This window comes from Corvus moneduloides, chromosome 26, assembly GCF_009650955.1.
Source record: "Corvus moneduloides isolate bCorMon1 chromosome 26, bCorMon1.pri, whole genome shotgun sequence".
Classification (NCBI taxonomy): domain Eukaryota; kingdom Metazoa; phylum Chordata; class Aves; order Passeriformes; family Corvidae; genus Corvus; species Corvus moneduloides.
This window is the reverse complement of record NC_045501.1, coordinates 4,669,236-4,691,218: the sequence shown is the minus strand read 5'-3', so window position 1 is coordinate 4,691,218 and position 21,983 is coordinate 4,669,236. Positions and strand designations below refer to the sequence as shown.

The following is a 21,983-nucleotide window of genomic DNA, read 5'->3' as shown; positions in this document are numbered from 1 at the left end:
TTTGTGACCAGCTGAGGGTGCAAGGCCAGGTTTCCCCCCAGCCCAGCCCCTGCTGCCGGCAGCGCTCCTGGAGCAGGGAGAGGGGCTGGGAGGGGAGGTGGGAACAGCGGGGGAACACAACGGGAAGGGCCTTTCCCACCGTGGGCTGCCCTGAGGGTGGATCCGGCAGTGGGATGGGGACAGCGTCCTCCTTGCGGGGACGGGGACAGGATCCTCCTCCTCGGGGACACGGGGACAGCCTCCCCCACACACCCTGCCGTCACTGGTGCCACGGCCCTGCTGGGCTCTCCTCCCTTCCCGAGGCTGTCTGGGGCGCTGGGGGGGCCGTGGGGATGTGGATCCTCTAGGGGACCCCCCAGCAGGACGTGGCCATCGATGTGGTCCCTACGCTCCGGCCACCTCCAGCACTGGACCCGCGGCTGGGGGATGTCGCGGGTGGGACCCCACCCACGGCCCCCCAACCACAGCGGCTCTCCCGGGGCCCAGGACCCCGCACAGCTCCCGCTCGGGGCCCCTCGGGCTGCTGTCCCCCCCTTTCCCGAGGACGGGACCGCCCCGGACGCCACGAGAGAGACACCGCGATCCTCCCCGGCCACGCCCCACCGACCACGCCCTCCATTGACCACGCCCACAATTACGACACCCCACCCATAGACCACGCCCACGTCCCGACGCCTTTCCCGCCCAGCTCAAGGCCCCGCCCACCTCCCCAGACCACGCCCCCTCCCCTCAGCCCGCGCGCCCTTTGCCTGCCCACGCCCCCTCGGCAAAGCCACGCTCCCACCGCAGACCCCGCCCCAATGCTGGGCACCCGCACGGCGCAGACCCCGCCCCCAGCCCCGCCCCAAGCCCCGCCCCCGTCCCCGCCCCTTTAGGCCACGCCCATTTAACAGCCAGAACCGCTTTCCTCAAGCCACGCCCCTTCCTCGCGCCCCGCCCTCTGCCCAGGCCACGCCCCCCCGCGCCCCGCGCAGGCGCCGTTCAGCAGACCCCGCCCTCAGGCCCCGCCCCCTCATCAGGCCCCGCCCATTCCGGCGCCCGCGCGCCGGGACTGCAGTTCCCGCCATGCCGCGCGCGCGGAAGGGGCGTGGCCGCGGCGCCGCTTCCGTGCTGGCGGCGAGGCGGAGGAGCGGCAAGATGGCGGCGGCGGCGGTGCTGGAGCTGCAGCGCGCGCAGTCCCTGCTCTCCACCGACCGCGAGGCCTCCATCGGCATCCTGCACTCCATCGGTGAGCGCCGGCCCGCCGCCCGCGCCGCCCCGCGCCCCGCCGCCGCCCGCGCCGCGCAGCGCCCCGCGCCGCCGCCGCTGCTGACTCACCGTGCGCGCCGGGCGGGAGCGCGGCCTGGGCCCGGCCCCGCGGGGCTGCACCGCGCCGGGACGGCACCGGCGGCGGCCCCCGCGCGTGGGGCCACGGGCGGCGGGAGCTGTCGGTGCGGGGCGGAGCGGGGGCCGCGCTCCGGGAGCCCGGCGGCGGCGGGGCCGGTCCCCGGTGCGTGTCCGCGGAGCCGCTCAGAGCAGCCCCGGGGCCGTGCCGGCCGCTCCTCCCCGTCCGGCTGGAACGACCGTGCCAGCCCGGGATCCCCGATCGGCGTGTGCGGGGCCGCGGCGGGACCGGTAGCGGCGGGGTGTCGCGGCTCTTTGGGTCGGGGCGGTTCGCGGAGTGCTCGGGGCGCGGTGTCGCTGCCCGGTCCGGCCGTGCCGAGGGCCCCCCGGGAGCGCTCCGCCGGCAGCGGTGTTTCCTCCCGCGGCGCTGACACTCCGCCCGTGCTGAATCGCCCTCCCGGCGCTGCTCGCACGGAGCCGGGGGAGCTTTCCCGGGTGCCGCGGCCGAGCTCAGCTCCTCCCTGGAGAAGTTCCCTCGGTGTCCGCTTCTCCGTGTCCCAGCCGGGCGCTGGTCTCAGCACGGGCCCCTTTGGGCTGTCCCGGCCATTCCGTGGTGCCAGGGAGGTGTCGGTGCTCTGAAGGCGTTCCGAGGTGGTGTGGGCACCCCGCCTGCTCTGGGGGTCGAGGTTGGGGCGTGCGGGCCTCGAAACTGGTGTGTAAACCAATAATTCTTGTTTGTTGTGCTGTGTGGTGACCTCTGCAGGGATGCTGTCAGCCTGCTGCCACGCTGGTGTGTCGGGAAAAGTTTCCGTAGTGTCACTGTTAGACCTTGGAGATGCTGTCAGGGCTTTAAGAGTTGTTTGTGCCTCGGTGTTTTGCTGGTTATTCAGTAGTAGGTGCGGGTCAGGCTCAGTCAGGACTCATAGCCCCTGTTGTGAGTTGGGAGGATCAGGAGTGGCCCAGACAATGTTGCTCTGGTGCTTTTTTCCTTGAGAGCAAAGTTCCCTCGCTTTCGGTACGGAATGACAGGGACTGAGAGCCACAGTGTCAGTTCCATAGAGCCGGGATTTTGGCTCTGTTATGTGGAAGTTGGAGGAGCTCTCTGTGCTGGGGGTGGTGGCTGGGAAGGAAGGGCACTGTGTGGTGCATAACTCCCATGGAACTGATGCTGTGCACACTCAGGTTGTGCTGCTGGGTGTCATTTGTCCCTTTATCTGCCTCGGAGCAGAGTCACCCCTGGAGCAGAGGGTGATGGCACTGCCAGGGCTCAGCACGGGCAGCGGGTGTGACACCAGAGTTGGGGGGGATGTACCCACCTCACTTCGCTGATGCTGTGCTGCATTTTGTGCACAGGATCTCAGCTTAATACACTAAACAGCAACATCAGCAATCCCAAAGTGGAGTGTCCAACCCCAGAAATGCCATTAAATGTCTCTTACTTGGTTCTGTGGGTCCGGTGTGTGGTGCTGTTTGTAGGCGACACTTGCACAGCTGGGCAAGCTGAGATTGTTCAAACCTGGAGCTGGAGTGAGCAGTAGGGTCTGTGGGCTGGTAAAGCCCCTGTGAAGCACAGGCAAAGCACTGCAAACTTCTCTGCAGTGCATTTAAACTTCTCAGACCTCTTGGGCCAGGCTGAACTCCCTGGTGCCTGTTGGAGCAGGTCCTGCTTTGGGCACCTCTCCAGGAGCTGACCAGCAGTGATGGTCTTCGACCTGAAACAGCACTAAAGGCAACTTTCCTACTCTTTTTCTTCCCAGTGAAACGTGATGTCCAGGAAAACGATGAGGAAGCAGTGCAAGTCAAAGAGCAGAGCATCCTGGAGCTGGGGTCGCTGCTGGCCAAGACTGGGCAGGCAGAAGGTGAGCCTGAAATCAGGAGCTGAGGTAACAGGCAGGAGATCCTGCAGCCAATGGATTTAGTCTCCTTACTTAGTGGGATAGCTGGAAAAACAGCTTTTGGCAGGAAATGTTCTCTCAGAGACAGGACAGAAACTAAAAACCAAATAAAGAACATAAATATTACTCTGGTGTTGCTTGGCCCAGTGCTCCAAACAATGCACAGTTCAGTCTGTGGCCCTTTGACATGGGGCTGTTTCAGTATGAGTGACTAAAGTTTTGCTAAGTTATGTTTGAGATGAGAGGTGTCTCCTGGTTGGTTTCACATGGGAAAGTTTGTCCCATAAAGTCCTTTCTCACCAGCAGCTCCTCTCACAATTAATTGATTTATCTGCTGGACCATTACATCAGCAGCCCCTACCCAGCTCTGCATGGGACAGTCCCTCTATTGTGAGTGTGTGAGGGGACAGGGATGGAGTCGAGTTCTCTGTTCAGTGATGGTTTTGAATCTGTTCCTGTCTCCTGTTTCCTGGAGAGCTCAAGGCAGCAGTTGGTTGTTTTGCACTCAGCAGTTTGGAGCTGTGCTGTGCCTTTCCCCTGGAGCATTTCAGGACACGCCGTGTCCGTACCCAGAGCGTTCTGTGCTTGGGCTGCAGCTCTGGGCAGTGGAAAATGTTTGCTTGCAAGTGTGGCCCTGGGTGGAGGAAGCACCCAGCAGAAGGTTTAATCACACTGGAAGTGTTGGGACACCAGGCCTAACTTTGGAGTAGCTCGTGGAAAGCTCTGTGAGGGCTCAGCCACAGATCCAGGTCACAGTTTACATCTGTTGTGAAATGTCCCTTGGTGTCCCACTGGGCTTGGGAAGCTCCTGTTTGGCCAGGCCCTTTCACTGCTCTGCCCATGTCACACGTGCTCGGAGGAGCATTCCAGACCCTGATCCCACTGAGGATTGCAGTGGGACAGGGCTGGGGACAGTGCCTGACTGGCCCTGAGAAAGTGCTGGAAGCCAAGGTGCTGTTTGTGTCACCTCACTCAGGTGTCCACCTCTGATTGCTGCTGGGGGCTATGTTTAGGGTCAGTGAGGGAAACAAACCCAGCACAGGATTCAGCTGCTCGTGCAGGACAGAGGAAGCTGCTGTGCAAGTGCCCCTTTCCTGGCTGAAGTCAGTGAGCTCAGTGTGGGTGTCTGTGCTGTGCCAGTGCCCTTTGCACCCTGGTGTTTGCTCACCAGAGATCACCAAACACGGCTGGGCTCTGCAGCAGGGGAGATGTTGGTGGGGGGGAGTAAAAAGGGGGAAATCATCTCCAGAGTCTCTTCAGGTCAGTGTGGATGTGCTGATGGTGAGCAGAACTGAGGGCAGAGTTCTTGTGGCCTCCTCACCTCTGCAGAGCTCGGAGCAGTGTTGAGTTTAAGCTCGAGTTTGGCATGAGGATAAAGAGCTCCAGGGTTTTCCCAGAGGGTGGTACTTGATAGATTTATTTTCTTTCAAGGGGAAGGCTGAGGAATTGAAAATAACACTGTTAACTGATCAAACCCAGGGTTGTGAGGGGACAAACGTGGAATGTATTTGTGGTGTATTAAAGGTACAGGTAAACTGCAGAGTGAGTGTGTTCTGGAGGGAAGAAAATGGACTTGGCCCCATTCAGAAGCCAGGGGGGTGTGTGTAGCTCAGAGGGAGATCAGCAGGATCTGCAGGTGTTTTCTGGAGTTGTGGAGGATGAAGGAAAGGTTGCCCTGGCTTAGGGTGGTGCTGGAGCTGTGGGAAGGGCTCTGTCCCTTCCCCTCCTGCAGCTTTCCAGGTAGGAGTGACAAGTCAGGGGCAGCACCAGGTACAGCTGCTCTGAGACCTCGGTGCTGGGCAGACACTGGGGTTTCATCCTGTGGCTTTCACTGCAGAGGGTTTGGTTTTAGCCAGTGGGACTTCTTGGACAGGTTTGAGGGGTTGCAGTGCCCAAAGAGGTGGTGGCTGCACTGTCCCTGGAAGTGGATATTGGGCAGGAATTGTTCCCTGGGAGGGTGGGCAGGCCCTGGCACAGGGTGCCCAGAGCAGCTGGGGCTGCCCCTGGATCCCTGGAAGTGTCCCAGGCCAGGCTGGACATTGGGGCTTGGAGCAGTCTGGGACAGTGGGAGGCGTCCCTGCCCATGGCAGGGGGTGGCACTGGGTTGGCTTTCAGGTCCCTTCCCAATCCAAACCATTCCATGATTCCATGACTCTGCTGAAGTGCAGCCTTTGTTACAAAAATAACAATAATATAATTGTTCTTTTCAGTCCTTAATCTTTATCAAGCAGATAAACTCACAGGTACTTTTCTTCACGACAGTTCCAGATTTTTATAGCATTTCACAGAACTACAGGGTTGGAATAACTTGGAGCAGGAATTTGGATACGTGGAGTGTCAGCTTGTGGAAGCACTTCCCTGAGCATGAGCTTCAGGCTTCATTTTCCAGAGCTGCTGCTCAACACTCCTGCAGAGCTGTCAATCACACCCCTTTACCAGGCATTGCATTTACTTTAGAAAAATAAAATCCTAAAAATAGTTGATGGTTACATTGGTAGGAGAGAGAAATTTCTGTGGGAACTTCGAGCCTGCACGGCTGAATGTGGAGTTTGCAGAACACACAGCTGGATTCCAGCTGTTGGCTTGGGATCTGCTTTCTGGGGAGTTCTGGGGCAGCTCTGGAGCACATCAGTGGGATGATGAACAGTGCAGTGTGTTCCACTGGAGTTTTCCAGCTTTGTTCTGAAGTTCCTGTGGGAAAGAGTGTGTTGGGCACTGGTTGCGTTGGTCCTGAGGAGCTGGTGGAGCGCAGGGATGCACAGGAGGAGGGTTCCTGGTGCCTGCTGGTGCCTGAGAGCTGATGGATCTTGGAGAGCCTCAGTAAGACAGATCCAGAGCCCACCTTTCCCAGCTCCCACCAAGATCCTGGAGAGGAGCTCTGTGCAGAACTGATGTGTTGGACTGTCTGTGGTTGGGTGTTTGCTGTGTAGGCGATCAGAGCATTTGACTTGGATTAAAATGATTGGGATTTGCATCCAGATGTAGCACTGGAGATTAAATGGACTCAGAACAGGATGGTGTGGGAAAAGTCATGGAGCAGCAGGTTCCCTGTGGAGTAAAGACTGTCAGCCTGCAGGCTGCAATCTGAGATGTTAAAGTAGCTGCACCTTAGTTGTACAAAATGCTGCCTGTTTATGCTCTGGCAGAGAGAAAATCAAACTTTTATGGAAGCAAGTGTGGCAGTCAGAGCATCCTGTGGTGTTCCTGTCCTGAGTCCAGGTGGTTTGTTGGGGTCAGGCTCTGTGGTTTGTTGGGGTCAGGCTCTGTGGTTTGCTGGGGTCAGGATCTCCTGCACTGCAGTTTGGGAAATAAAGCTGAGGATCACACTCAAGAGAAGTTCTGTTTGTTCTAAATCTGCACTTTGAGATGCTTGGAAACCTTCCAGTGCCTTAAGGGGCTCCAGGAGCTGGAGAGGGCCTTGGACAAAGGCCTGGAGGGACAGGACACGGGCAATGGCTTCCCAGTGCCAGAGGGCAGGGCTGGATGGGATATTGGGAAGGAACTGTTCCCTGGGAGGGTGGGCAGGCCCTGGCACAGGGTGCCCAGAGCAGCTGGGGCTGCCCCTGGATCCCTGGCAGTGTCCCAGGCCAGGCTGGACGGAGCCTGGAGCACCCAGGACAATGGGAGGTGTCCCTGCCATGATAGGGGTGGCACTGGAGGGGCTCTGAGGTCCCTCCCAACCCAAACCATCTTGAGATTCCATGATCACCATGAGTGATTGGAAAAAAGTGAGTTCCACTTCTTAAGAGTGTGATAAATGAGGTGTATCAGGCTTGATTAAACTTAAAGTGAATAGGTTAAAAAAGTCAAAAATATGAAGAATCATTTTTAGATATTAATAAGATGTTCTTATAATAATTAGCACTAGTATTCTTTAGCATTACTGCTAAACAAAATACAGAAGAACCCTTGTTTACATTTGTTTTTATTGGAATCCTTCCAAACTGAAATTCTCCTGATACTCCTCCATATACTAATTGAAATAACATTAGATTAATCTCTTAGTTTTGATTCGATACCAGGTTGGTGTAGAAGGTTTCCGAATTAGTCATTACCAGCTTTGTTTTGGTTTTCCTTTTGCTGTGGAATCTTGTAAACACAGTAGTGTGAGATCTACCTGGTATTTGGGTGAGACTTAGAAATCTGGGGCAGAGAGCTGTGATTTCAGTATGCAGCCCCAGTGCTGATGAGTCAGCACTGAACCCTGCCCCTCTGCAGGATCATCTTCCCAAACTGGGAGCAGCCCTGGCTGGGAGCTCCCCAGGGCCACGTGGTGTTTGTTGTAGGAAACTTTTCACTTGTGCTCTGCAATTCCACCACGTCCAACATTCCTGAGTGACTCTGGAGCTGCTGTGCCGTGACTGGGGAATGACACTTCAGTGTTTCTCCATAAGAAAAGACTTTTCCTTTTTCCACCTCTTACAAAGACTGGTTTGTAACTGTGAATTAATGAGGAGATGCAGAAGCAGAAATGTAGTTAAGTGAGGTCAGAGTGATCAGGTAAAGGTGGAGTTGGAGTGTTAAGGAATAGGATTTTCCAGTGGTGGAGCACAAGGTGTATCTGACACCTGGGCTAGGCTAGGTGGGGCAGATTAAAGCATCAAACTGTGAGTTAATAAAAACACACCTCAATTATGAACTCCATCCCTTATTTTATAGAAACATCTCAAAGCACTTAGCAGATTCTTACATTTTAAAACATTCCTGAGGCAGTTACAGCTGGAGGTGAGTGAGGAGCTGCAGTGACAGGCAGGGCTGTGGTGAGGCTGGAGCCCCCAGTGCCCTCTGCAGCCCCTGTTTGCTGCAGGGCTGCCCTGCAGGTGACATTTGTTGCTCTGTTCCGTGGATGATGCTGAGAAACCACCTGGGGAATGTTTGGTGTGACAAATCCTGCTGGTGCAGGTGATGTGGGGCTGCTCCAGCTCGGTGCAGCTCTTGGCTGGGGGGGTTGTGTTTCATGATTTGGGGTTTTTTACAGAGCTGGGAGGACTCCTGAAGTACGTCCGACCCTTCTTGAACTCCATCAGCAAAGCCAAGGCCGCCCGCCTGGTCCGGTCCCTGCTCGACCTGTTCCTGGACATGGAGGCAGCAACAGGACAGGAGGTGAGCCTGCAGCTGCAGCACTGGGCTGTTCCTCAAAAGCCTGCAACACCATTATCTGACCTAGTTTGCTTCACACTGAAGAATCATTCATGTCAGGAAGCAAACTTTTAATGCATTTGGGTTAATTTTATAAATAAAACATCAGATAATTGAATTTATAACCATGTTTTCTGCAAGCCTCTCCCTGCTGCAGGTTAGGAGTGACTCCCACCATGGTCTTAGATTTGTCTTGCTTCCTCAAGTTGTGTCAGGGGAGGTTTAGGTTGGATATTGGGAAAACTCCTTCCCTGAAAGGAGTGTCCAGCCCTGGCACAGCTGCCCAGGGCAGGGGTGGCGTTCCCATCCCTGAAGGGATTTAAAAGCCCTGTGGATGTGGCACTTGGGGACATGGGGCAGTGGTGGCCTGGGCAGTGCTGGGGGAATGGTTGGACTCAGTGATCTGAGAGGGTTTTTCCAACCTCATTGATTTTAGGTGCAGCACTGGGAGTATTTTGTAGTGTGATCAGTGTTGGGAATGTGTTCCCAAAGAGCTTGGAGCAGGAAAGGTGGGGGTGCTGTGGGATGGCACAGAACTGCAGGAGCCACTGCTCAGGGGCTGTCCTGGAGCTGATCAGGATGGCACGTGGGCACACCTGTGATGGGTGTTTGACTGTGCAGAGACACAAAAGTCACTCCTGAAGTGGGAGTGGAAAGGGTTTTGCAGCTACCAGGTGTAAACTGCTCCAGTGGATGAGCTTCCCCCCCAGAAAACCCGAGGCAGTCTAAGGTAGTGCACAGTTGGGATCCACTCCATTCTCATCAGCTCCCCAGGGTACAGCTGTCTTAGTTTCTCTTTGTTTTCCCCAGTTGTTGGTTATTTGGGAGTGGGATAAGGACAGGAGCACCCTGGATGGAAGTGCTGAGAAGCCCGTTTCAGGCAGTGCTGCCCTGCAGAGGGTTGTCCTGGCACACCAAGGCTGGCACAGGGAGGGTCTGAGCAGCAGGTTAGGGACAAAATGCACATGAAACCTGCACTCAGGGACTGGCAGGTTGCAGGCTAGAGAGGTTCTGCCATGCTGAGGGGCAGGTGACACTCTCATTAGCCAAATTAGCACAAAATTAGCCAAATTAGAACTGTCATCCCTTAGTGCAGGTAACCCAGCCAACATCCCTCGTTTGCTGTCCAGTCCTTGTGACTTGTGGGTGATAAATGGTGGCAGAATGTTTTCCCCCCTCTTTCTCTAACAGAAGAGGTCAGGGAAAATGGGGTGAGATGAGAAGGGAGAACTCCTAAAAGTGTCAGGAGAAAATGAGCAGCTTCAAGCTTTTCTCAAGGTAAACGTGGTGTAAAGGACAATATTGGGATGCAGTTGAGAAAGAGGAACAGGTTGGAGTAATGGTGATGGAAATAATAAAAAGTCAGCCAGAATAGTCACTTTGGAGCATATTCTGAAAACCCAAAACCTTAAGGAAGGATGACATCAACCTGTGAGGCCCTTGATGCAGCAATCTCAAATCCATTCGGAAATGTTGCGAGGAGCGTTTCCTTCCTCAGTGTAACTCACATCCAGCAGGCTCCCAGGAGCCCAGTAAAGCAGTGAAATTGGAGATTTCTCCAGCTCCTAATGCTCCAGCTATCACCCTGTAATAAATTGAAACTTCATAATGGCTTCTCATCAAATGTTCACATTTAATGAGCAGTGAGAAGGAGCTGACGAGGCCTGCAGTGTTGAGCTGCAATCCAGAGGTTTTGGGAAGAGGCATTCCTGAGCCTGGCACCATGGGATCACTTACTGTATGTTACTAGAGAAGATAAGATGTAATCATATCTAATTGAGGTGGAACAGTTCTGCTTTATCCATCATGGGAATCTCAGCCTAAAAAATATGGGAAAATTCTGGGTTTCTTTGTTGTGCTTTGAGGTGATGGGTGAGGCCCCCAGAGCAGAGCCCAGCACCTCTGCTGCTTTATCCAGATCACCTGATCTGATGTATTTACGCCCTAAAGCACATGAAATTTATTTTTCTTTATTGAAAATACACCCTGGCTGTGAGTTTCAACTCTGGGAAAGTGTTAGTGCCCACCCCAAATGCCTCCAAACGACACCTCTGATGTCGTTTGGAGGCATTTGGGGTGGGCACTAACGAAGAAAACTTCTAGAATTGACTGATTTCTTTCTGTTCCCTTTAAGGTTGACCTGTGTTTAGAGTGTATTGAGTGGGCCAAATCAGAGAAGAGGACTTTCCTACGCCAGGCTCTGGAGGTAGGTCCCAGATGCCAAACATGTGGAGCAGCATCATCCCCTTGTCACATTTAATAGCTGTAAAAGTAGAGCACTTGTGTGCTGTTCAGATCTTCCTGCGTGTCAGGGGAGGGCATTAATTACCCTGAAATTCTCCTTAAAAAGGCAGGATTTTACTCCTTGCACAACTGGACCACTTCATGTGACAAATACAGATTAATGTAGTGAAGTCTTGTGCAGAGAAGAATACAAAGCTTCATTTTACAAAACCAATCTGTTCTGGCTTTCCTCACAGCAGTTCCTTTTCTGTTCTCCAGGCGAGGCTGGTCTCTCTCTACTTCGACACCAAGAGGTACCAAGAAGCTCTGCAGCTAGGTGAGGTTCCCACTAGGTGGTGGTAAATCTTTGCTTTTAATTTACTCTTGACAAGGAAAGCCACTGACTGTGTCATGTTCCTGGAGAAGTTTTGCACGATTTGGGTCTTAATTTCTCAGGGCTGGTCCAGTTCTGCCACCTTTTGCTGTAGCTGGGTGATAACAGCTCGTAGAGATGTCTTTGTTCTGGCTGTTTCACCATCCTCACCCATCTCACCTGGTCCTAAGGCTGTTTTGGATGTGGCTTGGAGCAGCCTGGGAGGTGTCCCTGCCCATTTGAGAGTGGAATGAGATGAGCTTTAGGGCCTCTTCCAACCCAGACCATTCTGGGATTCTGTGATTTGTTCATTTCAGGTAATTTTGGGAGCTGTATCCAGCTGAAGGCCACAGGTTTGGCTCCTGCTGGAACATGCTGGAATACACAGCTGTGGCCACAGAGGCTGAAGGGAGAAAGAAGCTTTTCTCCAGTTTGGTCAAACACAGCCCAATAAAACCAGGAAATGGCAAAACCTCTGTGGGTGTCATTAGCCAGGGTCTCACGGAGGCTTTAAGAATTTGCTCCTGCACCACCTGAGGGATGCTAATGAACCAGTGAACTCCTGCTCTGCCCCAAAGCAGAGTAAAGCAGGACCTCTTACAGCTCCCCTGGTGCTTTTTAAATGCTCATTTTGCAAATGACTGCAGTGCTGTAAGCGGGGTTTAAGCTGTCAGTGAGGTTTAAGCTGTGAGGTTTAAGCTGTCTCAGGGGTGTTAGCACAGCCTGCTCCGCCGGGGCTGAGGGACAACTGCAGGGACACTGCCTGAACTGCTCACCTGGGACCCAGAACTTCTTAACCTGTGTGGTGGCACGAGCCTGTGTCATGTCCAGAGTCACCTGGGTGACATTTATCTCATCAGAATGTTGAGTGCTCTGGCTCATGGAATTCAGCACGGAATTAGAACTAGTTTGCATAGGGATATGTAATGAACTCAGGTTTAAACTGATCAGAGGCTACATTCCAAAGCTGTCCTTAATTAATTGAATCCCTTGGCTGCTGGTGGGACAGCCTGGGGAGTTGGGGAGGTCTGTACCTCTGGGACAGCCTCTGATGCTCTATCAGGATGTCAGTGCTGTGCACCAGCATTGCTGTGTGGCTGACCAGGATTTGGTTGTGTCCGTGGCTGTGGGGAGCAGGTGCAAGCAGAGTCTCTCAGCGATGTCTCCAGGGAGAATCCATTTGTTTCTGCCCAGTTCTGTTGTTTCACCTCTGGTTATCAGCTCCTGAGCACAGCAAGGGAGGAGGAGGTTTTTAGCTCTGCTCACCCTAAGTTACCTCTTCAGTGGGGGGAAGAAGGGGACAAGTTTCCTCTAGGACTGGCTCGTTCTGTCCTCACAAGGCTTTGGTGTGACAGCTTGTCTTGGCATTTCTTAGGCTGTCCCTTCCTGCCTCCTAAATCTGACCTGTAGATGTCTCGTGTTAAAAACATTCCCTCATCCTGTGTTCTCAGGAGTTTCCTGAGAATGCTTCCTGGTGCAGAGGGGGCAGTTCTGCAGGAGCTCCCTGTGGGAGAGGGAAATCACCTGGGAATGGTGCCAAAGTAACCATCCCAACTGCCCAACCCCTCCAGGACACTCTGCTGCCCACACCCCACCTCTGACACAAAACTGCTTCATCCTCCAGCTGTGGACTGGCACTGTCCCACCATTATTCCCTCTCCCTTGCTTTTCCTTAGAAGAAGAGCTTGTGTAAGCCTCACCTCCCTCCCTCAACGCCCTGACTGCCAGGGGAGGACGGGTGTCCCCTGGAGAGGCTGGGTTTGTGTGATGCTGATGCAGAGCAGCTCACAGAGCTTTGTCCTTCCCCTCTGCCAGGCTCCCAACTGCTTCGGGAATTGAAAAAGATGGATGACAAGGCACTGCTGGTGGAAGTGCAGCTCTTAGAGAGCAAGACTTACCATGCCCTGAGCAATCTGCCAAAAGCAAGAGCAGCCTTAACCTCGGCACGGACTACAGCCAACGCCATCTACTGTCCCCCCAAGCTGCAGGCAGCGCTGGACATGCAGTCAGGTGAGGCCTGCAGGACAAGGACAACGCCCAGGAACTCGTCCTGACACTGCACTTGTCTGGTATTCCTTCTTTCCTGAGGGAATCATGGAAAGTGGTGCTTGGTGGGGCCTCAAGATATCACCAGTTCTGCCTCAGGTAGCATCAGCTGCAGTGACCTTGTTCCTGACACTGGTGTTTTCAGCCCATTTTTGAAAGCTTCCTGTGGTGGAGGGTCCATGACCTCCCCAGGCACTGCTGTTCCAGCCTCTCACTGTGTTCCTGACCCATTTCACATTGTTCCTGACCCAGTTTGGAGGCACTTACCTGAAGTGCCCCAAACTTGTCTGTCCAAAAATGTCCTCGTAAGAGAGGGTGTGGATTTTCTTCTGATAGAGATGAGGCAAGGGGGGGCACAGGAGGAAAGGATTCCCGTCACTGAAGTCACAGATAAAGCACTGAACAACCAAATTGTTCTGTCTTCTCCCAGTCATGCTCAGAATTAACCCATTTGTGCCTCTCCCAGGTATTATCCACGCAGCAGAAGAGAAGGACTGGAAAACAGCCTATTCATATTTTTATGAGGCGTTTGAGGGCAATGATTCAATTGACAACCCCAAAGCCATCACTGCTCTGAAATACATGTTGCTGTGCAAAATCATGCTCAACAGGTAGGTGGCAGATGGCTCTGGGAAGAACGCTTCCTGCATTTCCAGGGGAAAGGCTTTTTGTTTATGGGACTCGGAATTAATGGGCTCAAGCAGTGTCTTTATCACCTGATCAGTGCTCCTGATGGGGGGGTATTTGAGTTGAGCACTTTGCTGTCAGTTGGGGATTTCTGAGGTGCTCTGGGGTTTAAGCTGGCCATGTTCCTCTATAAATGCTCTGTTCCCTCTGTCTGCAGCCCAGAAGATGTGCAAGCATTAGTGAGTGGGAAGCTTGCTCTGCGGTATGCAGGAAGACAGGTATAGAAACTTAATCCTTTCTGTCTCTCTTACCTCTCTCAATAGTGGCTTATTTATTTTGTCAAGCACTTTGCTCCTTTCACACCAAACACCCATCACTCCCGCGTGTCCCGAACTGGGTCCAGAACTGATTAAATTACCATGAGTCATTACCAGAAGTCAGTTGCCTTCAAAGGGGTTTACAGCGATTTTCACAACCACAGAATTTGGGCTGCTGGCTTCATTTTCCCTGTTTTTCTCCTCCCTGCTTTTCTTCATCAGCTGCAAACTGCCTGATACCACCAGGTCCTTGTGTCCCTGCTCTCAGCAGCTGCTGCAGGGTTTAAATCCAAGTTACTCTTTTTACTTCATTGTAGCCAGTCCTGAGACTCCGTCCCTGGCAGTGTAGCTGAGCAGAGGAGACCTGGATGGCTGCGAGGTGGGAGCCAGGCAGGCAGGAAGTGTTAAACCACTGCTCATTCTGACATGTGAACGTGGCAGACTGGGAATGCCATCCCCAAATTAAATCCAGGGTGCTTGGAGAAGGTGCAGGGCCACGCTCCAGTGTGCCAGGAGTGCCCTCAGGGGATGTGCTCAGCCTGGGCTTTGCTTTGATGCACGAGCTGCCCACAGGGGATTAGGAATTAGCAGAGCTCAGTGCGTGAAAAGGTCTGACATGGGGATATCCCTCCTGGATCAGGAAGGGCAGCCCCAATCCTGCCTCATCCCTTTGCCCTGAGTGGCAGCTGGAGGCTCCTCTCCAGAGCAGGAGCTGCTGGCTGTTCCCACACTGCTCCTGAGCCAGCCCTGAGCAGCAATTCCTGCAGCAGCTGTGGAGCAGGGAGAGAGCAGCCCTGGGGGCAGCTCGATGGGGATCCCGGAATATCCCAAGCTGGAAAGGACCACAAGGATCTAGTCCAACTCCTGGCTCTGCATGGGACAATCCCAAAAAGAGAGGGCAGCAGAAGCCTGGGCCTTGTGCACCAGAGGCACTGGGCTGTCCTTGTCCCATCCCCCCCCACTTGGGCTCTGTTCTGCTGTTCCCTGCTGGGATTCCCACTGTCGGGTATAAATGGGGTTCTTTGGGGATGAGGATTTTGCTTCATTTCAGCAGTTCTGGGGTAGACAAGATCCATCCCTGGTGCTGTCCATGGTGGGGTGTCCATGGGAGCTGCTGCCCTGCCCCTGTCATTCGGCAGAGAAGTGGCCATGCTGAAGGGGAGAAGCTCAGCTTGAGGGCCCAAAATGGCCACGTTCATTAAGCCAGTGCCAAAATGTGCACTTCCCTTAAAAACAGTGTCAAACTCACTCCCAACCTGCAGCTGGTGCTCTCAGAGCCGGGTGCTTTGTCCCTCTGGAGATGTCTCAGCTCATGTCCTGCAGCTGCCAGGCTTGTTCTCCCCTCAGCAGCTGCTCTCCCTCTGCCTGTGGCAGTGACAGGGAACATTCCTGGTTTGCTGCTTAAGCACGTTCCCAAGATCCTGCACAGTTGGCATATTCACCCTGAGGAGAATCCAGAAGAAAATAACCTCCTCTGGTTCTCTTTCCCCACAGACAGAAGCACTAAAATGCGTGGCACAGGCCAGCAAGAACCGGTCGCTGGCAGATTTCGAAAAGGTGAGTCAGGGACACAGAAAACGGAGCCTGGCTGGGCAAAAACCCATCAGAAATGCCAGGTTTGGAAAGTTGTAGGAGCTGTTACATCCCACAGCAGGAAACCATGGAAACATTGATAGAAAGCAACAGTGCACCAAGAAATACCCCCCAACAATCAACCGGTTGGGTTTTCAGTGCGTGGGGGATAAACTTGCTTGAACCCAGTTTTCTTCCTTTTTTTTTTTTTTTTTTTTTTTTTTTGGAGACCCAACTCAGATGCAGTTTTCCTTTAGGTGCTGTTCACTGGGATGTGCATCTTGCTAAAATTTTTCCTGGTTTCAGCAGGAATGCTGCAGAGCTCAGGGAGAGGATTCCTGTGTCAGGATCCAAACCTGTCGTGCTCTGCTCCCTGTGAACAGAGCCTGGGGCTTGCTGAGCTCCAGCAGGGTGCAGATAGAAGATGTTGGAAAGGCTGCTGGGCTGTTGTGATCCTCTGGCTTTTAGCCAAGTTAGGGATTGGATTAGCCATGGGACGTGGCTGGGCAGGGAGGGTATTTCATCCTCCGAGGACCTTGAGGAGCTGTTGCTACCAGAATTATTTCCTGCCACCGTGTCCCCACAGGCTCTGACAGACTACAAGGTGGAGCTCAGGGACGACCCCATCATAAACACTCACCTGGCCAAGCTCTATGATAATTTATTGGAACAGAACCTGATCAGAGTCATCGAACCCTTCTCCAGAGTACAGGTAAATGTCTCCAGCAGCACCTGGACAGGCTGGTCCCTCTGTCCCTGCTGCTGAGGGTGAGGGGATTGTTCCCATGTGGAACACTTCTTACTCTGAGCTGCTCAGCACTTCCAGAGCTCAGGGTTCATTGTGTTAAAATTAAAAGGAGAAGGCTGAGGGAACCTTTGAAAAACCACACTCCAGAGTCATTGCCCTTTCCACCTGTTTCTCTCATGCTCCCTGAAAGGTGACTGGCTTTTAACCCTGAAGGTGACAGCATTTGGCTTTGAAGGCCTCTGGCAGGATGAGGCTGTGCCATAGTCTTGGAGAAGAAATATTTCACCTTTCAGAGTGAAGTGGCTTTAGGGGTCCAGTCCATCTTAGTTAAAATCAGATGTGAAACCTGAGGGGCCTGAAGCTGCAGAGTGGAGAAAGCCACTGGAGATTTTTAGGCCAAAGCATTTCCAGGCCTTTGAGCTATTCCATGGGAGAGCCCCAAACCTCTGTGTTGTGTGTCCAAAGGGCAGCCAAAGATTTACCTAAATGTTGGTCTCTCTTATAGATTGAACACATATCCAGCCTCATCAAGCTCTCAAAGGTAAGAACCTCCCCAGAAGTCGGTGCCTTGTGTTCAGAGGGCAGAGGAGTTGGGGTTAAATGGCATTTACCACTGGGAACTGAACATGGAGGGTGACAGATGAGCTCCATAGCATTGCCAGGCAAATCTCACCCTTGGGAACTGAACTCTGACACAGGCAGCTCCTGGGAGGCATCGAGGCTTCCTGTGCTCCAGGCTTTGCTGTGCTGTCCCCTTCCCTCCTGTGGGTTTCACTCCCTGTCTTGGCTCTTGCTTTTTATTTGAGGCAGATTTTCCTCTGCTCTGTCGTGACCAGCTCAGTCTTCCCCCATGCCCTGAGCTTAATCCTCTGAGTGTTCCCAGGGGAACCTTACTTAGACCCTTAAGATCCAGGATCCAGCTAATCACCCTGCAGTGCCATTAGGGATGCATCTGTCACACTGACTATGCAGTAACTGCTTTACAGATAATCCCAGACAGATAAAGTTTTGGGGAAATCCACGGTAATCCCAGCCCGTTGCACCCCAGAGTGCTGTTGTCTTGTGCTGGCATTAAGGCCAGAGGTTGGGAAGTGAGCTGAGCTCAGCCTTTGTGGTCACAGAATCACTGAATCATTCAGGTTGGAAAAGGCCTCTGAGATCATCGAGTCCAGATGTTCCCCAGCACTGCCAAGGCCACCCATGTCCCCAAGTGCCACATCCACACATCTGTGAAATCTCTCCAGGAATGGTGATTCTGCCTCTGCCCTGGGCTGGACAACCCTTTCCATGAAGAAATTTTCCCTAATATCCAACCTAAACCTCCCCTGGCACACAGTCTGTTCCCAGACTGGCCTGTGGTGTTCAACACATCCCTAATACTCAGAGTAAAAGCTGCTCTCTGCTCCCTCTGCCCAGAGAGGAGCTGCCTCCTGTGGGCCTTCCTGGTGCTGGGCAGGAGCTCAGCTGGGTCCTGTGTGGATTAAATAAAACTTGGCCAACTCTTGTCTAAATCCTTGCTGAACTGAGTTAGAAAGTTCCAGAACCCCCACGAGTAAAGCCTGTGTGAAGTGACAGATCCAGTGTCACCTGTGGAACAGGGGACATCCTGGTGCTCCCTCATTAACAGCTGCTCTGTCATTTCCTGAGGCATCTCAAGCAGTGGGTGGTGTCCAAGCCGTGTTCAGGGAGGAAGGAGCTGCTGTTGAGCAGTGCTCACGTCCCACCAGGGCTGTTGGGTGTGCAGCAGTAAAACTCACGTGTTTTTATGTAGTTCTGGGAGACTTTTCATTTCTCTGCTTCGATTTCAGGCTGAGGTAGAAAGGAAACTGTCACAGATGATCTTGGACAAGAAGTTTCATGGTAAGTGCATCCCTCAGCTCTGAGTGCCCTGTGTTTGCACGAGCTGTGGCTGGGCTCCCCTTCCTCCTCTGAACCTGGGGGTCCTGCTCAGGCAGCAGATGTGCAGGTGGCAGTCAGGAGTGGCAGTCAGGAGCGACAGTCAGGAAGGCTCTTCCTGCTGCTCCATCCACCTTCCTTAACCCTGAGGGTTAATTTCAGGAACGCTTTTGGGTCCCTCTGTGCTGTGACAGGGACAGTGTGGGACCCCCAGCTGGGCTGTCTGGTCAAGCTGGGCTGTCCCCCTTGGAGCTGACAGGGATGTGGTCACCTTTCCCAGCTGTTTGTGTCGGGAGCATTCTGTGGGGGCAGCCCATGGCACAGTGGGGTGCTGTGGCTTGGCTGGGCCCACAGCAGGCTGCAGCCCCAATAATCTCTCGAGGAACCAGCTGTGCTCTTGGTTCTGTTGTCCCTGGATGTGGCTGGGCGAGGGGAGTGCCTGGAAGCTGCACCCTGAGCATGGAGCGCTCTGGGAGGACAGAGCCCAGCTGGCATCTGGGCACAGCTGCAATAAACCAGCTGGGCACTGAGCAGGCAGGGAGATGGTAGGGAGTGAGCAGGAATACTCATATGGAGTGGGTAGGGAATGAGCAGGAATACTCATCTCCTAGATGGCTTCTCAGGCTGGGATGTATTTTTTTCTGGGAATGCTGAAGCAGTCCTGACCAAAATCAGCCAGTCCGGCCCAACACGTGCACCCTTCCCAAACCCTGCACAGCTGGTTGGGTGTTTCTGGGGTAGATCCCTGAATTCCTACTGTCTGGAAGCCGTGATCCCTCGAGCATCCCAGTGCTAACAGCAGCTTGTGCCCACAGGAATCCTTGACCAGGGCGAGGGTGTCCTGATCATCTTCGACGAACCCCCCGTAGACAAAACTTACGAGGCTGCCCTCGAGACGATTCAGAACATGAGCAAAGTAGTGGATTCGCTCTACAACAAAGCCAAGAAGTTGACATAGGTGAGTGGGGCCTCCCCAGGGGCCGCAGAGCTCCGGAGTCGCTGCCAGGCCCCGCCGTGCTCCGTGTCCCTGAGCCTTGTTCCCTCTCCTGTCGAGTGACATGGCTCTGTTTTCTCTTTGCAGAGTTGAATTTGCTAGCTGTCATTTGGAGAGTGTGTGTGACAGGAGAGTGAAACCTTTGGGAAAATGTTAGGAGACTTTTTTTTTTCTTCTTTGTTCTACTTTTCGCTCGGAAAGTTTTTAAACTTCCTCATCCGGTGCATCTTGTATTCCAGACGATGCGTGTTCCAGTTTCCATGTAATCTTTACTGGCCGAACTTTGTATCTGGGGGGGGAATATTGTTTAAACAAAGAGGGTATTCTAAATAAAAGGAAAAAGGCTTACACTACCTAAACATGTGCTTTCCACTTCCTGAGGGACGGCAGAGTTCAGCAGGGACAGCGTTTTGTTACCAATAGGTGCCCAAAACCAGTTTGTTTCATCTCCTCCGCCCTGAAATCGGAGACGTGCTGGCGGTGTCCGAGCAGCCAACTCGATTCCATTTGTACTGAACCAAACAAGCCCAAAATGTACAGACTGCTGGTGTATTTTCCATCCTCAAGGCCTCCGATCCCCTCGAAAGCAGCTCCGCGATGATTTTCCTGCGGGCCGGAGCTGTCGGCGCAGCCCTGGCCGGCCGCTCTCGGCGAAGGGGACGGCGCAGGTTTCCCTGGAGCCTGACTTGCATGCTCTTGTTTGCAGATAGACTTAGATTTTAAATGTTTCCTCCCTCCCCGCCTGCGCTGGTAGGAGGAGCAGGTGCCCGGCGGAGCCGACTCCAGCTGTGCCTCTGCTGCAGCAGCGCTGAGCTCTGGCTCCCCACGCGAGGTGGGACAGCCTGGCCCTCTGGAACAGCCCAGTGGGAGCTTCCTCCTCGGTCCCGAAGTCCTGGGGGACGGAGCACGGTGTATTCCAGCATGTTCCATTTTCTGGTGAGGTTTCCAGTAAGTTTTAATGCCATTTGGGCAGTGTAAGCTTCTGCATCTCTGTCCTGCTCATCTTTATTTTTCCTTTCCCCTCTGTCTCTATTTCCCTCTCCACGTTTTTCTTACAAAATTTATATTTTGTAAAAGGATTCTGTTTTATCAGGAAATATTTTGCCTTCACGCTGACTCTTAGACTGGCTGATTTTTCCCCTTTCTGTTCACATTTTGACCTCTCCGACCCTATATTTTATTTTATTTTATTTTATTATTCTTAATTTCCATCTCCTCCAGTCAGTCGCTGTTTGGGTTTTTGGCACCATCAATATCAAATGTACAAACGGTTCTTGCTAACCAACACCAGGTATATCTGATGTTCAGATGAGTTCCAATAAAGAATTTTTTTTTCAAAAACCTCTGTCTCCTGTCTTCAGCTGCCAGGGCGGATCCTGGGCTGGGTGCAGCTTCTCCGTTTGCTTAAGGAAGGATGGAATCATCCCCTCACCAAAGCATCATTGGGGATGATATTTTGGGGACGCCAAATGTGAATGTTTGAGGCAGCATCACGTAAGATTTATGGGTTGTGATGTGTTTTTGGCACAAGTTCTAGTGCTACTGAATGTATAATAATAATAATTTTTATTATTATGGTGAAAAATGGATTAAATGTGGCCTCTCACCCCTCCAACCCTTCCTGAAAATATCCTTATGCTGGGTTGGAGTCTCACACTCGATAGGCTGGGGAGGAGGTTTAGGGTGTCAAAATATCTTGAATTTTCCTGTCTGAAACTCCCAGGGTGCTCCCAGCCCCAATGTCCAGCCTGGCCTTGGACACTGCCAGGGATCCAGGGGCAGCCCCAGCTGCTCTGGGCACCCTGTGCCAGGGCCTGCCCACCCTCCCAGGGAGGAATTCCTTTCCAATATCCCATCCAGTCCTTCCCTCCTTCAGCTCCTCTCCTGTGTGTCCTTGCTGGGGATCGTGTCCAGCTCCAGCTGTCATCCCCCAGTGGGGACAGAACTGGTCCTGACCCCACAGGTGACAATGGGGAGGCTGACAGGTCCCTGTGCGCGAGGATGAGGGGAGCTGAGCAGGGGCAGGGATGGTGCAGCCGGGCTGTGGTGACGCCAGCTCGGGTGCCTTGGTGGGATCAGGGAGGGTTAGCGACACATCAGTCCTTGGAATTGCCTTTGGAACAACGGGGTTTTCTGAGGCACTCCAAGCAGATTAAAATCAGGGCCAAACCCCCTCAAATGCTAAAGCCTGTTGTTAAACCCTTTGGGCTTAAACTCCTCAAGGCTGAGCTTAAAAGCCGACAGCGCTGCTTGGGTCTGGGGGATGTTTCAATGGACGAAGGGGATTCTCGGTGACCACAGTGCCCAGGCTGGGCTATCACTGTCCCCATGATGCAGCAAAGCCTCTAAAGCCGTTTGAGAGGGGGAGAGTCCTGCAGAGGGTCCTGACCACCCCCCAAAAAACAGCTCCCCCAGAGGGTTGCATGGGCTCTGAAGGACAGGCAGGTTTTTGGGACTGGTCTGTCCTCACGGGAGATTTTGGGGGTTTTTTTTTTCAGATTTCCCTGCTGTGGGAGTGGGATCGGCAGCCGCAGGTCCGGGGCAGGGCATAAATAGGTATAAATGAGTATAAATGAATTTGGGTCACTAGCGCAGGGCCGGGATGAGCCCGACCTTTCCCTGCTGCTGCCGGCAGCAGCTCCGGGGCCTCAGGGTCCCGCCGGGGGCGGCTTCGGTGGCCGCGGGCGGAGCGGGGCCCGGCAGCCGCGGCGGCGGCGGAGCGGCCTCTGAGCGTCGCTGCAGGTCGGTGCTGCCGGTGCCTCCCGCCAGAGCCGGCGCCGCTCCGCTCCCAGCGGGAATGGGATCCCGGTCCCTGTGGGAATGGGATCCC

At 53.6% G+C, this 21,983-nt stretch overlaps 1 protein-coding gene across 1 annotated transcript; it reads left to right on the top strand.

Annotated features, from left to right (window-relative positions):
- Positions 1-1,095: 1,095 nt before the first annotated feature.
- PSMD11 (proteasome 26S subunit, non-ATPase 11) lies at positions 1,096-20,489 on the top strand. The gene is made up of 14 exons (XM_032091613.1): positions 1,096-1,228; positions 3,081-3,182; positions 8,197-8,321; positions 10,492-10,563; positions 10,860-10,917; positions 12,769-12,963; positions 13,466-13,610; positions 13,844-13,904; positions 15,438-15,500; positions 16,102-16,227; positions 16,769-16,804; positions 18,072-18,123; positions 18,975-19,117; positions 19,241-20,489. The coding sequence occupies exons 1-13, from the start codon at positions 1,138-1,140 to the stop codon at positions 19,115-19,117; spliced, it is 1,269 nt and encodes a 422-aa protein (XP_031947504.1). The 5' UTR covers positions 1,096-1,137; the 3' UTR covers positions 19,241-20,489.
- Positions 20,490-21,983: the final 1,494 nt, after the last annotated feature.

Bases quoted from the DNA above. Each gene is read 5' to 3' on its own strand.
- PSMD11 (XM_032091613.1), top strand. From the start codon at position 1,138: ATGGCGGCGGCGGCGGTGCTGGAGCTGCAGCGCGCGCAGTCCCTGCTC. The intron at 10,564-10,859 runs GTAGGTCCCAGA...TCTGTTCTCCAG, and splicing joins TCCTACGCCAGGCTCTGGAG to GCGAGGCTGGTCTCTCTCTA. The intron at 12,964-13,465 runs GTGAGGCCTGCA...TGCCTCTCCCAG, and splicing joins AGCGCTGGACATGCAGTCAG to GTATTATCCACGCAGCAGAA.